At 48.0% G+C, this 16,078-nt stretch overlaps 1 protein-coding gene across 8 annotated transcripts in view; it reads left to right on the top strand.

The window, feature by feature from the left end:
- The window catches only part of UBR5 (ubiquitin protein ligase E3 component n-recognin 5), a 1,605,594-nt gene that overhangs the window by 1,268,804 nt on the left and 320,712 nt on the right, over nucleotides 1-16,078 (top strand). For all 8 annotated transcript variants that reach the window (XM_069220579.1, XM_069220580.1, XM_069220578.1 and 5 more), the window contains one exon: nucleotides 71-181. In XM_069220579.1, the coding sequence (XP_069076680.1) occupies nucleotides 71-181 (111 nt within the window). The remainder of the gene's footprint in view (nucleotides 1-70; nucleotides 182-16,078) is intronic.

Below are 16,078 nucleotides of genomic sequence, written 5' to 3'. Positions count from 1 at the left end.
TTCCAATATGCTTATTTTCTTAACAGTTATTATGTTCCATATTTAAATTGTACTTTTTTGTTTTTTTTAGCCAAATGCCAGAAAGGAAGACTTATTTGGTCGCCCAAGTCAGGGCCTTTATTCATCTACAAATAGTGGTAAATGTGTGATGGAGGTGACTGTTGACCGAAATTGCCTGGAGGTAAGAAATCTAAATACATCATACTGCTAGTAACCCATGATATAGACAAGCAAATAATTTGCTGTAATTTGTTTTGTGCATCACTGGCATGTTACCTTATGGCTCCGCTGTTCTTGAAAGTTACTAATTGTTTGTATGTATTGTATGAAGAGCCTTCATTTGACTGGGGACTAAAGAGATAGCAAGTTGAATAGGCTCTTAAGTTGAATTTAGAATGGTTGAGTTACAAGGCTGAAGTAAACCCACCCTGTTAATCTGCCACAGACTGTCCCAGTGATAAGTAACTCAATACTAGCATGTCCATGAACCAAGTTAAAAACTGAATCTTTATCGAATCAGCTCTCGCAGCTCCCCTTTTAAATAACAAGCATCTAGATGATCAATCAGCAATCTGTGAAAAATGGATCAAATCTGCTGCTGATACCACTCTCGCTTTGAAATAAATCAGAGTACGTAAGTAGCTGTCAGCTACCTGGTATAGTGAAACGCCGAAAGAAAATGTAAATGCATAGAAAAAAGCTGTAGATCCAACTATGCCCATGAGATTAAAACAAAACTTGAATCAGCTCTAAAGCAGTGTAACAATCTTATTCAAGCTGCTAACGGTGACTTTTGGGCAACCGAAATCCTAAAAGACACAAATTCCAGCAAAAAGATGTTCAGTCATGTGAACCCCAGCTCTCTGACCTAGAAAATCACACATACACAAACACTTTGACAACTTAGAGTCATTTTTTAAGGAAACTCTAACATTTTCAACAGTCAGGAACAAATATCTACTTTTTGCACTAGCCTGGTTACGGTGACTGGGGAATTTGTAACACCAAGTGATCCTCTGCTGGCACTTTGTAATCTGGTCCATATTGAGCATGATAATTTTCACAAAATCAGCTTATCTATCTCTTCGGGCTCACTCTCAACCTGATTCCTTCCAAAATATTGGAGCCACTTGGTGGCCCATTCTGTTCAATCTGCAGCCTATCATTGGTCTACAAGGATGGTTCCAACTGACTGAAAGAAGGCAATGATCATTCCCACAGCAGATCTATCGATTCTGAATAACCTCAGACCGATTTCTCTTCTATCGTTTCCAGTGAAGATTCTGGAAATAATGTCAACAGAATTATTTATGATCATCTAGGGGAAAAAACTGTTATTGATCCCAGCGCAGGCATGTTCTCGGCCTGCACATGGTTCTAAATCTGCTTGGTGTAGGAAGTTGGCTCTGTATGCACTATTTCAAAGTAAGGAATAGTATGCACAGAGTCCAAGGGTTCCCATTAGAGGTAAGATAGTGGCAAAAAGAGATAATACTAATGCTCTATTTTGTGGTAGTGTGGTCGAGCAGTAGGCTTATCAGAGGAGTAGTGTTAAGCATTTGTTGTACACACACAGGCAATAAATGAGGAACACACACTCAAAGACAATTCCAGGCCAATAGGTTTTCGCATAGAAAAATATATTTTCTTAGTTTATTTTAAGAACCACAGGTTCAAGATTTACAAGTAATACTTCAAATGAAAGGTATTTCAGGTAGGTACTTTAGGAACTTTGAATTAGCAAAATAGCATATACAGTTTTCACATAAATGACATACAGCGATTTTAAAACTAGAGACTGTGCAATTTTCAACAGTTCCTGGGGGAGGTAAGTGTTTGTTAGTTTTTGCAGGTAAGTAAACCACCTACGGGGTTCAGGTTTGGGTCCAAGGTAACCCACTGTCGGGGGTTCAGGGCAACCCCAAAGTTACCACACCAGCAGCTCAGGGGCGGTCAGGTGCAGAGGTCAAAGTGGTGCCCAAAACGCATAGGCTTCAATGGAGAAGGGGGTGCCCCGGTTCCAGTCTGCCAGCAGGTAAGTCCCTGCGTCTTCGGAGGGCAGACCAGGGGGGTTTTGTAGGGCACCGGGGGGCACACAAGTCCACACAGAAAGTACACCCTCAGCGGCACGGGGGCGGCTGGGTGCAGTGTGCAAACAAGCGTTGGGTTTTCAATAGAAAGCAATGGGAGACCAAGGGGTCTCTTCAGCGATGCAGGCAAAGGGGGGGGGTCTTCGGGGTTGCCACCACCTGGGCAAGGGAGAGGGCCACCTGGGGGTCGCTCCTGCACTGGAGGTCGGATCCTTCAGGTCCTGGGGGCTGTGGATGCAGAGTCTTTACCAGGCGTCGGGTCTTTGAAGCAGGCAGCCGCGGTCAGGGGGAGCCTCGGGATTCCCTCTGCAGGCGTCGCTGTGGGGGCTCAGGGGAGTCAACTCTGGCTACTCACGGTCTCGTAGTCGCCGGGGAGTCCTCCCTGTGGTGTTTGTTCTCCACAAGTCGAGCCGGAGGCGTCTGGTGCAGAGTGCAAAGTCTCACGCTTCCGGCGGGAAACGTGTGTTGTTTCAAAGTTGCTTCTTTGTTGCAAAGTTGCAGTCTTTGGTGAACAGAGCCGCTGTCCTCTGGAGTTCTTGGTCCTTCTAGATGCAGGGTAGTCCTCTGAGGCTTCAGAGGTTGCTGGACCCTGGGAACGTGTCGCTGGAGCAGTGTCTTTAGAAGTGGGGAGACAGGCCGGTAGAGCTGGGGCCAAAGCAGTTGGTGTCTCCGTCTTCTCTGCAGGTTTTTCAGTTCAGCAGTCCTCTTCTTCTTAGGTTGCAGGAATCTAGTTTCCTAGGTTCTGGGGAGCCCTTAAATACTAAATTTAAGGGTGTGTTTAGGTCTGGGGGGTTTGTAGCCAATGGCCTACTAACCCTGAGGGTGGCTACACCCTCTTTGTGCCTCCTCCCTGAGGGGAGGGGGGGCACATTCCTATCCCTATTGGGGGAATCTTCCATCTGCAAGATGGAGGATTTCTAAAAGCCAGAGTCACCTCAGCTCAGGACACCTTAGGGGCTGCCCTGACTGGCCAGTGACTCCTCCTTGTTTTTCTCATTATCTCCTCCGGCCTTGCCGGCAAAAGTGGGGCCGTGGCCGGAGGGGGCGGGCAACTCCACTAGCTGGAGTGCCCTGGGGTGCTGTAACAAAGGGGGTGAGCCTTTGAGGCTCACCGCCAGGTGTTACAGTTCCTGCAGGGGGAGGTGTGAAGCACCTCCACCCAGTACAGGCTTTGTTACTAGCCACAGAGTGACAAAGGCACTCTCCCCATGTGGCCAGCAACATGTCTGGAGTGTGGCAGGCTGCTAAAACCAGTCAGCCTACACGGGTAGTCGGTTAAGGTTTCAGGGGGCACCTCCAAGGTGCCCTCTGGGGTGTATGTTACAATAAAATGTACACTGACATCAGTGTGCATTTTATGTGCTGAGAAGTTTGATACCAAACTTCACAGTTTTCAGTGTAGCCATTATGGGGCTGTGGAGTTTGTGCATGACAGACTCCCAGACCATATACTATTATGGCTACCCTGCACTTACAATGTCCAAGGTTTTGCTTAGACACTGTAGGGGCATAGTGCTCATGCACTTATGCCCTCACCTATGGTATAGTGCACCCTGCCTTAGGGCTGTAAGGCCTGCTAGAGGGGTGACTTATCTATACCTGTAGGCAGTGTGAGGTTGGCATGGCACCCTGAGGGGAGTGCCATGTCGACTTAGTCTTTTTATCCCCACTAGCACACACAAGCTGGCAAGCAGTGTGTCTGTCTGTGCTGAGTGAGGGGTCCCCAGGGTGGCATAAGATATGCTGCAGCCCTTAGAGACCTTCCCTGGCATCAGGGCCCTTGGTACCAGGGGTACCAGTTACAAGGGACTTACCTGGATGCCAGGGTGTGCCAATTGTGGAAACAAAAGTACAGGTTAGGGAAAGAACACTGGTGCTGGGGCCTTGTTAGCAGGCCTCAGCACACTTTCAAATCATAACTTGGCATCAGCAAAGGCAAAAAGTCAGGGGGTAACCATGCCAAGGAGGCATTTCCTTACAGACACCCTGAGCCGACCTCCCTGAACCCCCATGGTGACGCCTACAGAGAGAAGAAGCACTGCTCCTGCAGCCCCCTGGCCCGAGAGAAACCAACTATTGGTGCAGGAGTGACCAGCAGGCAGCCCTCATCGTTGCCCAGTCAGTGGCTGGCTCTCTCCCTCGTGCCGTGCCCTGCCTGCATCTCCAGAGTGACCCCTGGGTCCCTCCATTGATTTCTATTCAAAACCCGACGCCTGCTTTGCACACTGCACCCGGCCGCCCCTGTGCGTCTGAGGGTGTATTTTGTGTGCTTGTTTGTGCCTTCTAACCCCACTGTCAACCTCTAATAGGAACCCTTGGACTCTGTGCACACTGTCTCTCACTTTGAGATAGTATATACAGAGCCATCTCCCTACAATATATATTTGAGGCCACTGTCCCAATGGCCCTCTCCAGGGAATTCTGTATGAAGTATGCAGATGAAACACAGTTCAGCAGCTCACTGGACAACTCTCACCCAGGATCCTTTAATGCATTTCACAACTGCTTTTGTTGTATGACTAAATGGCTTACCCTGAACTCGCTAAAAATTTAACTGAGCACTTTTAACAGAGTTTTGGCTTTGGCCTTGGCCTGAGTAAATCATACCTGCAGTATTACCAGCAGTGAGAAACCTAAGTTTCCATTTCAATGCAGACTTGACTTTGATTTTACAAGCAAATAAATTGTCTTCCACCTGTTCATCAGCAATGAGATCTTTGTAAAACATATCTGTACCGGAGGCAGGGTTTTCACAGTTACAGAATCCCATATCCTGCAATCCGTTTGCGGTATTTCAGATTTACTACAATTTTATAAGGCATTAAATTACTTGGCTGTACACTGTTACCTCATATAGGGGCTCCCTCACCATATTTGAAGCCCCTTTAGATTAAGGATGCCCTAAGGGTAATAGTTGTGCTTTACAGAACTAATAATGTGTCCTGAACACAGTTGTTGGCCGGGGCTCATTCCTTCCAGAATATTTTATCTGTAAGAACGATGTCTCAAAGACTCCAATTCAAAGATTTAAAACTCGAAGTGGAACTGGTTGAAGGGTGGTGTGCATGGCAGTCGGGTGATTTGGCGGCAGTTGAATAATGCAGCTTTTTGCCAGTGTTGGCATGGGGGTTTTCTTACTGTTGGCCTCAAAATCGAGCACCAATTACTTCCCTTCTGCACTCTAGCCTCAAGGTAGCTAAGCAGAATAATCAAACGCTTTCACTCTGTCACGACGAGTCTAGGACATTCAAGCTAGTGTATCCCAATGTTTCAGCCTCTATCCTGTGTCTCTGTAAGAGTGGTTCTGAGGCTTCTTGGCCTATTGGCCTCCTGTAACCTGCTTGTTGGCTATGGCAGGTGGCACATGCAAGCCCTGCATTGGAATTTGAAGTCTCAGTGGTACCATCATTCAACTTTCAGAGGTGACTGCAATAGATTTGCAATAGTGGTAACTTGACAGCAGTTGGATCAGTGGCAGATCCCTCTTCCTTCCCCAGACAGAGTTGATGGTGGGGACTGATAAATCACTGCAGGTTTGGGGAGGTCATCTAGGAAAGGTGAAGTTCAGAGGACTCTGGTCTCCAGTAGAAACCCCACTCTACATCAATCTGTTGGAGTTGTGGGGCATTTGCATGGCATTGTGAAGGCCTTCCTATCATCCATCAAGGGAATATGCTGCTACTGGTTCTCACACCGCCATGTGGTACTGCAATAGACAGGACATTGTGTGGTTCTGGGAACTGTACCAAGAGGCTCTACACCGATAGAGTTAGCAGAGGCTTTAGGGCAGCTCCCTGATAGTTAACTACCTGTTGAGATCTTCAAAGGCCAGGGAGAACAACATCAGCTGGTTGTGTCTGACAGTTCCTGAATGGCCATTGTATCTCGAGGTGGCACAGGTTATCTTCCAACAGTGGGGAGGACCCTGCCAAGATCTTTTTGCCCCAGTTAAATGCACGATGTCAAAGCATTTGCTTGTTGAGAGTTCCCAATAAAGCTCTCTCTGGGGGAAGCATTCTGGCCAGAGTGGTGCACGAGACTCCATTTTGTTTTTCTGCCTCTCATTCCCCTAATTCTGAAGATCGGAAGTGACCAAGCCCAAGTCATGCTAGTGGCTCCAGTTTGGCCCAGGACAGTATGTTACTCTGAAAATCTGGGCATGAGCCTCTGTCCTCCAATCCGGCTACCTCTTCAGGAGGATCTTCCGTTACAGGAGGGAATAGTTCTGCAATCAAGCATGCATAACCTTCACATCCATACATTGCATTTGAGCTGCAGCAGTTGACTGCATCTGATCTACCACCCAAGGTTGTGAATGCCATCCTTGCTGTCAGACATCCTTCTACAAAGTCAATTTCTGCCGGCTACTGGAACAAGTTTGTGGCCTGGTATGGAGTTTGCCGCACAGACCCCTTATAAGCCAAACTGCCAGATTTGTTTGTTTGATTTGGCCCTTTTCATTTTTTTGCGGTTGTCGAACCAGTTGTCCTGGTTTAATCCACCTGTTGTGATGTGGTTTAGTAAAGGTTTTACACACAGGTTCATTCCCAAACCATTTACCATGTCACAGTGGGACCATTACTTGGTTCTGGTATTCCTCATTTGCACTCCCTCTGAGCTGATGCACAGGTGTCTTCTGTCTCAAGTCTTCACCATTGCAATCATTTTAGCTCGTTGTGTGAATGAACTCTTCAGGCTGTTTGGGAACAGCCGCCCCACATCACCTTTTTGCCAGCCAAGCTGGTGCGGAGGACCCAAGCAGCTTTCTTGACAAAAGTGATTACTATTTTTCACCATGGGCAATCCATCAGTCTCCCAGTGTTCCTTGCCCCTCATCCTTTGAAAGAGGAGCAAAGGCTTTATCAATTAGACCCCAAAAGAGCTCCAAGCTTCTACATGGATCGCACCAAGGATCATTGGATGTATGATAGACTTTATGGAGGGGTTCTCCGAGGCAGAGAAAGGCAAGTCTGTGCAGGACATGATCCTTGGTGTACATATTCACAAAGCACTACTGCCTTGACTGCGTGGTGCCGTTTGCCTCTTTGGACCCTCTGCCTTTGGGAGATACTGCTTTAGTGTCAAGTCTAAAGATGAGGAATCTGCGGTTAGAAGAATAAGTCAAATCATCTTAAATACCACTTTTTCTGATGGATACTCTATCTACAGATAATTTACTGCCCTCCCACCTCCCTGTTTTATAGTGGTCTTATTTTAGTGTCTAATAAGGTCCTAAATGAGAGATCTGCACACTGGTACCAGCTTTTGTTTTGTGCTCCACATCCTAGGGCACTGAAAGAGTGAAGCAAGAAACTGACCTTGGTGTGCAGGGGTGATGTTAGTGTCTCTGTTGTGTAATTTCCAGGGCAGAAGGATGCCAATGTGGAGCCGCACAGTGACACGTAGTAGTTAGTCACTTTAGGCGACCAACTCCAGTAGGGAACCAGTCAAGGAGAGCAGTCTCCAGGCACTTCATCCCCTTGCAATATATTCCTATGGAAGTGCTACTGATGCAAGGGATGAAGGATGCTGAAGATGCTCTAGATCTGATGCGGTCAAAGGGGGTCTTCCTGAGACTACTTCTTGGACCACAAATCAGGTGAGATGGCCCTGGTCATAAAGTCCATGTCACTCGGTGCTGGCAGAAGTCCAGGCACCACTGATCTACTAGTCGCCCGGTATACCGGTCACAGCCAAATCCTTCCCTGGACAATAGCTCTGTTTCTGGACGACCAAGCCTGCACACTGATGACTCTCTCGGACTCGGCAAACTCAGTTACAAATTAGCTCAACCCTGAGTAGCTGTGGCTTTGAGCAGTCAGGCTTAAACAAAGGAACAAATGTAAAGCATTTAAACAATTGAAGAAATAAACACTACTCTCAAGTAACGCATCACAAATCTATAAAAATAGGTTACATCTTTACAAATTTATGGACATCAAAACTAAAAAGATCTACCAGAGAGTTCAGGAGATACAGACTTTTTGAGCAAGAATAAATCAGACCTTTTCATGTGACTTCAAACATGCATTGACAAATTCAGTGAATTTAACACATGTAAACATTTCTACAAAAAGTTAAGCCAAGGATGGAGGTGGTTACATGGAAGTACTTTGGCTGAGAAACTCCAGTGGGAAGCCAGTCAAAAAGATCTACAAGGTCCAACGGAGTAGGTATCTTTGTCAAAGAGCAGTCTCCAGTGCAGTTCCAATGTTAGTGGTCAGTTAGCATTACTTTCTATAGAGTGGTCCTGATGCATAGGGTACAGATTGCTGAAGATGCTCAAGGATGCGTAGGACACTTTGCAGCTATTGGGGGTCTTCTGGAGCTACTCCTCGGTTCCTGTCCTGCACTCACCTGCACTCCCACCAGACCTTTCCGCTCAACAAGTAATAGCCACTGTACCCCGAATACAGAAGACCTCGGCTGGTAGAAGATCCTTCGTCTTCCTCGCGAAAAGATGCTGGAACACCCTGCCCCTGCACCTCAGGCAGTCACCATCACTGCATCAGTTCAGGAAGGACCTTAAAACCTGGCTCTTCAACTGAAGCTCAGAGCACAAACCCCCTCAGCGCCGTGATCTTTACAGGTGAGTTGCTGCCCTTTATAAACTTTATTTTGATTTGATTTAAGGTGTCCAGAGCTGAAGTGATGCCATCCTTGCAAAATCCTTCTTCTTGGTTTGGAGAAGAGACCAATAGGGATAGGAGTGTGATACCCCCCCCCCCCCCTTCCCCAAAGGGAGTGGGCATAGGAAGAGTGTAGCCACCCTCTGGGACAGTAGCCATTGGCTACTGCCCTCTGACTCCTGTAACCTCCCTAAATCTAGTACTTAAGGGCACCCCTTAACCTAACTCACCAGATTCCTCAAGAAGAAAGGACTGCAAAGCCAACCCCCCAGCAGTGAAGTCTCCAGGCGACAATTGACTTGGTCCCAGACCTACAGCTCTGTCTGCAGCTTGAATATTCCTGCTTCAAAAAGGTGACACATCCTGCAGGACCAGTGACCTTTACAAACCCCAGAGGACTGCCTGCCTAGCAGAGAACCAAGAATTCCTGAGTACAGAGGCCCAGTCCAGAAGAAGCCTCCAAAAAGGACTCCAGAACCCCCTGGTTCCACAAGCCCTGCCCACTCTTTACCCGAAGCCCACTGCCCAAGTCCTAGTGGCCCACCTGTCTAGAGAAGGTCCCCAGGCAGTTTCAACCTTAAGTTCAGCCTGGGATGACCCCTCCTGACCAACACGATGACGCCTGCAGCCTGGATCTAGAGGACCCCCCGACTGCTAGCTGATCAGATGAAGATTACTGACGCCCAAGGAGACCCCTGCATCTTCAGCTCCCTGGCTATGGGGAATCCGACCAACAGTCTAGCAACGTCCACTGGGTGTCTCTCCTGCCTGCTGTGCCTTTGTTTTCCCAAACCAACCCCCATGACCCATCTGGAGCATCTTTTGTGACCCCTGGAATCTCTCTTCTCCCCACACCCCACCATCCCCACACCCCACCTGTTGAAAAGTATTGGGCTACTGAAGGTGTGTGTTTGGTGTAGACCTAAACCCCCAAGCCTCTGTCCTGGAACTGCAGGTACTTACCTGCAATCTGCTTTCTACTGAGCACCCCCAGTCGTCATAGGATTCCATTGCAAACCCAGCACCAACCTTGACCACTGCACTCAGCCGGCCCCATGTTGCTAGTGGTGCATTTTTGGGGTCAGCCTAATCATTGACCTGTGGACATCCTAACCCATGAAGATTGGAATCGTAAATCATGATATCTGTGCCAAGACCCTTCCCCAACACCCCGACTCTATTGACGCCTATGAAAAAGTGCATGGTCAGCTTTTGAAACTGGAAAGTGCTACGTACTTGTAAACTGCTTTGTCTGCAAAAAACAAACTAAATTTGATAGATATGCTTGATACCTATTTACAACTGTCCTTACCTGCAACAAAGACCTTCTGGTCGTAGTAATAAAGTAACAAAATATATTTTTGCTTTGTATAAACAATCGGCCTGGAGTTAGTCATTGAGCATGTTCTTTATTTCTAGACTGTGGGTGTACAGCAAATGCTTTGCACTACCATCTGATAAACCTAACTGCTTGACAACACTACCACAAAAGAGAGCATTGGTATTATCTACTTCAGCCTCTGTTAAGCCTCTGGGGATCCCCTGTACTCTGTGCACAGTATCCCTCATTTTGGTATAGTATATACAGAGCCAGCTTCCTACAGCCTGTACTTGCCCCTATTAAGGGGACAAGCTGCTAGGGTGGCATGATCAGTACCCCCCTCAGAGACCAACACTGCCTCAGTGGTCTCCCTAACTAACCCAGAGCCACTGCAGTTCCCAAGGTGTACCCAGCTACACCCTTGGACTGACTACCATTACTAGTGCTATTGCTAGGGGTAGAAGTGGTAGTGGTAGTAACAGGCTTTGTGCTCTTTTTAGGACAGGTGCTGTCACCTGTCCTGTGGCCTTTTGTTCTACAGATGTAGCACCAAGGTTTCTTGTGGGAGGAAGAAGAGAAAGGAGATTTAGACCCACCCCCAAAAGAGTTTTGTGGGCCTGATGAAGACTATTTGTCACCACCCTTGTCCTGATTCTTGGAAGAACCCTTCTTCTTCTGGTCATCCCCATTGTGATTTTTTTCTTCCCACTCTGGTGAAAATGCATTTGTCTGCCATGTTACCCAATTCTTGGGGAATAGTCAGATCTGAGTCCACCAAAAGCGGATGCAGTTTGTCAGAATTGCAATTGTTACGAATGTGCTCTCTCCTAAGAAGATTATACAAATCCGGTAGTCATGCACTTTACTGCCATGTAATCAGCCTTCCAAGGCCTTGACAGAGCTGCACACAAAATCTACCTAATCCTAGGAGGTCGTCTTCTTGGTTTTCCTGAATTTTATCTTGTATTCTTCTGTGGTCAACCCAAACCCTTCAATGAGAACATCTTTAAGTGCCTGATAGTGGTCTGCATTGCCCTCCCTGACGGTGAGAAGTTTGTCCCTTCCCTTGTCAGTATAGGGAAGCCACAAGATGGCTTTCCACTGTTTTTGAGGGACATTTGTACTCTACAACCCCTCTCCAAGGCAGTAATCCACTTGTGGATATCATCCCCAGCCTTGTAAGGTGGGGCTATTTACTGAACTTCCTGGAGTCCTCCCTGACCCTGGTTTCCCTAAAGGGGTTACTCCCACCATGGGATATCAACCCGAAATTCTGTCTCTCCCTCTCCACTGCAAAGGCCTCCCTATCTAGGGCTAATTGTTGCTGCTGCAGCCTCAGTCTGGCCCCCTCTAGTCTTAGTTTGCTGAATTACCTATCTACGGACACCCACTCTTAGCTAGAGTGGTCAGTCTCATCAGAATCTGCTGAGACATGGGTTTGGATATATGAGGAGGATCCTCCCCTCCTCCTGGAGGCCCTTTGCACCAACCCCCTGAGAGTAAAATTGGGCGACTGGTGTGTCCCTCTTTCTCACTTCCACGACTGCTCCCTACAGGACTGGTTTGTTGCCCAGTTTCTTCCTGTCCCTCTCTAGTGAGATCGAAGTCTATCCTGTCTAATACTGGCGTGTCAGTCTGTAACTCCTGCTCTTCATGACATGCTGTGTTTTAACTATTGGCCTGGAGGAGCAATCCCAGGAGTAGAGATTTGTTGTAGAAGTACACATCTCCTGCAGTTCCTGGAGGGTGCAGCCCTCATACTGTGAGATTCTGAGGTCTGAGATGTGTCGCCTGCTGTAGACATTTTACCTAGAGTAGTGTGGGTGCACCGACCTACTCAGCGGTGTTCGACTTTCTTAAAGGTTAGAGAAAGGGCTTTGCTAGACCCCCATCCAACCTAAACTAGAAGTCTAAAAATCATTACTACCAAGTGTAGTGTGTCCTGAAGACAAGTAGTGACCTTTCTTATGGAAAGTCACTGGTGACAAAGTGGTAAGGCAATTGCAAGTGACTTATCCCTCTGCCGCATCACCAATGTAAGAAGCTGGCCTGGTGTGCGGGGGACACCTTTGGTGCTGGCACCTTATACCAGGTTCATGCAACCCTTATTAGTGAGTGTTACAGGGTCGAGGAAACCAGGGCTCTCTAGTGGTATCAGTGGTTAACAGCCCAGACTTATCTAGGAAGAGTGTTAAGCACTTGCAATACCACAGTAGTCACATAGTAACTTAACACACATGAAAGGAACCACATAGTGTTGCATACATAAAGGTACCTGTAAGAAGCTGGCCTGGCATGTGGTCAGCACCTATGGTGTTATCACCTTATTCCAGGTATCACCTTTTAGTGAGGTGCAGTCAGTGTGTAGGAAGCCAGGCTCTCTAGAGGTAGCTGTGGATGAGCAACCAAGACTTATCTAGGAGACATGCAAAGCTTATGCAATACCACTGTATTCACACAACACCTACATGAAAGAACCACACAGTGTTACATAAATAAAGGTACTTTATTATGGTAACACAAATACTAAAAATACTGTATTGGCAATACTCCACTAGCAGTTGAGTAAACACACTATTATGTACACGTTAGCAGGCAGGAATTGGCACAAAAGGCAATGGAAAACAGTGAAAGCAATAGTAAGTACTGAAGGTCCAAGGGGGGGACCAAACCATATACTAAGAACGTGGAATGCAAAAGTTGGGTCCCTACCCAAGGAAGTGGAATCGGTAGAGGGTAGCTGGCCAAACTAGGAACCCTAAGAGCTAAGTACCAGGGTGCCCCACCAATGACCAGGAGAAGAGGCAAGTACCTGGTTTTCACCATACCCACCAAAAGGACTTCAGAAGAGGGTTTTGCAAGACTCAGAAAAGACTGCAAGATACCAAAGGTGGATCCTGGCAGAGGAAGACATGTAAAGGAAGGGGACCAACTTCAGTTCACGTTGGAGTGTCCAGTCATGACAAGAGCCACTACCCACCAGTCTGGGGATGCAGGACCAGGTCGACGGTGAACGAAGACAGTCAGCAGTGCAGCACTGGAGAAGTTGAAGCGTTCCTGAAGTGATGCAGTTGACATCCCATGCGAGAAGAAGGATTGCAGTCGGTACGTGGTGTGGAAAAACCACCAACAAACCTTGGCAAAGGTAAAATTAGTTGGAGAAGAAATGCAGAGCTGCAGGGGGCCAGCAAGGTCCAGGAGGACTCAACCCACTGAGTGGAGTCCCGAGTGACCCTCAGTAAGGAGAGTCACAGGAAGAGGAGGCAGCCCTCAGACCGACCCACAGGCAACAAGCACAGGAGTCGAGGTGAGGCTCACGCAGCACACTTAGAAAGGAGTCCCACGTTTACAGGAGAAGCACACAGAGGGCTCTGCGTTGCAGAAAAGAGTGCTGGGGCACCATGGAGCCTGAATATCCCTTGGAGGAGATGCCAACAGGCCTTGGTAGCTGCAAGAGTTGCAGTGTACAAGGGTACTGTCCTGCGTGGAGAGGCAAGGGCTTACCGTCTCCCAAGTTGGACAGCTGGTAGAGGGGACCAAGGTGACCACTTCAGACCACCACCTGTGATGCAGGATCCCCACAGCTGTGGAGGAGAGGAGATCTGCGCAGCCAGTCATTGTTGCAGTTGGTGCCTGCAGATGCAGTGGAGTGACTCATTGAATTCCAAAGGAGATTTCTTCTTGCTTTATTTGCAGACTTAAGACTCGTCGCCCGCAGATGATGCACAGCTGGGGAAAAGTTGCAGTTGCTGGAAGGAGCCGTGGAAACAATGTTGCAAGCAGAGTCCTCTCTGTGATGCAGATTGTAGGTTCCTGGAGGGTGCAGTTGCAGTTCCAGTGGTCAGAAGATGAAGTAAACGATGCAGAGGAGTCATGCTGGAATCTTGTATGTCAAATCTGAGGACTCACCCAAGGGGGGGGGACCCTAAATAGCCCTGGAAGAGGGATTGGTCCTCTAGCAAGGTGACCACCTATCAGGAGGGGGCTGTGACGTCACCTGCCTGACCTGGTCGCTCAGTTACTCTGCCCACCCCACCTTGGATTCAAGATGGTGGACTCAAGTGGCCTCCTGGAAGAGGTCTGGGCACCACCCCTGGGGTGGTGATGGACAGGGGAGTGGTTGGCTCCAGAAACTCACCAGCCTGTCTCCTGCCTTCCAAAGAACTCTGCTCCAGCGACGCCTTCCAAAGGGACCAGCGACCTCTGAATCCTCTGAGGACTGCCCTACTTCGACGACGACAAGAAACTCCCGAGGACAGCGGACCTGCTCCAAAAAGACTGCAACTTTATCCAAAGGAGCAGCTTTAAAGACCCCTGCAATCTCCCCGCAAGAAGCGTGAGACTTGCAACACTGCACCCGGCGACCCCGACTCGGCTGGTGGAGAACCAACACCTCAGGGAGGACCCCCGGACTACTCTACGACTGTGAGTACCAAAACCTGTCCCCCCTGAGCCCCCACAGCGCCGCCTGCAGAGGGAATCCCGAGGCTTCCCCTGACTGCGACTCTCTGAAACCTAAGTCCCGACGCCTGGAAAAGACCCTGCACCCGCAGCCCCCAGGACCTGAAGGACCGGACTTTCACTGCAGAAGTGACCCCCAGGAGTCCCTCTCCCTTGCCCAAGTGGAAGTTTCCCCGAGGAAGCCCCCCCTTGCCTGCCTGCAGCGCTGAAGAGATCCCTTGATCTCTCATTGACTTCCATTGCGAACCCGACGCTTGTTCTAACACTGCACCCGGCCGCCCCCGCGCCGCTGAGGGTGACATTTCTGTGTGGGCTTGTGTCCCCCCCGGTGCCCTACAAAACCCCCCTGGTCTGCCCTCCGAAGACGCGGGTACTTACCTGCTGGCAGACTGGAACCGGGGCACCCCCTTCTCTCCATTGAAGCCTATGCGTTTTGGGCACCACTTTGAACTCTGCACCTGACCGGCCCTGAGCTGCTGGTGTGGTAACTTTGGGGTTGCTCTGAACCCCCAACAGTGGGCTACCTTGGACCAAGAACTGAACCCTGTAAGTGTCTTACTTACCTGGTAAAACTAACAAAAACTTACCTCCCCCAGGAACTGTGAAAATTGCACTGTGTCCACTTTTAAAATAGCTATTTGTGAATAACTTGAAAAGTATACATGCAATTGAAATGATTCAAAGTTCCTAATGTACTTACCTGCAATACCTTTCAAACAAGATATTACATGTTAAAGTTGAACCTGTGGTTCCTAAAATAAACTAAGAAAAGATATTTTTCTATAACAAAACCTATTGGCTGGATTTGTCTCTGAGTGTGTGTACCTCATTTATTGTCTATGTGTATGTACAACAAATGCTTAACACTACTCCTTGGATAAGCCTACTGCTCGACCACACTACCACAAAATAGAGCACTAGTATTATCTCTTTTTACCACTATTTTACCTCTAAGGGGAACCCTTGGACTCTGTGCATGCTATTCCTTACTTTGAAATAGCACATACAGAGCCAACTTCCTACATTGGTGGATCAGCGGTGGGGTACAAGACTTTGCATTTGCTGGACTACTCAGCCAATACCTGATCACACGACAAATTCCAAAATTGTCATTAGAAATAGATTTTTGCAATTTGAAAAGTTTTCTAAATTCTTAAAAGACCTGCTAGGCCCTTGTGTTAGATCCTGTTTAGCATTTCTTTTAGAGTTTAAAAGTTTGGTAAAAGTTAGAATTAGATTCTAGAACCAGTTTTAGATTCTTAAAAAGTATTCCAACTTTTAGAAGCAAAATGTCTAGCACAGATGTGACTGTGGTGGAACTCGACACCACACCTTACCTCCATCTACAGATGAGAGAGCTAAGGTCACTCTGTAAACTAAAGAAAATAGCAATGGGCCCCAAACCTACCAAAGTACAGCTCCAGGAGCTTTTGGCAGAGTTTGAAAAGGCCAACCCCTCTGAGGATGGCAACTCAGAGGATGAGGATAGTGACTTGGAGGGAAATTCCCCCCCTCCAGTCCTACTTAGGGAGAGCAGGGCTTCTCAAGCCCTGACTCCACAAATAATAGTCAGAGAT

Source organism: Pleurodeles waltl, chromosome 2_2, assembly GCF_031143425.1.
Source record: "Pleurodeles waltl isolate 20211129_DDA chromosome 2_2, aPleWal1.hap1.20221129, whole genome shotgun sequence".
NCBI classification, from domain to species: Eukaryota; Metazoa; Chordata; class Amphibia; order Caudata; family Salamandridae; genus Pleurodeles; species Pleurodeles waltl.
The sequence above is the reverse complement of the archived record's forward strand: the minus strand, read 5'-3'. Positions and strand labels throughout refer to the sequence as shown.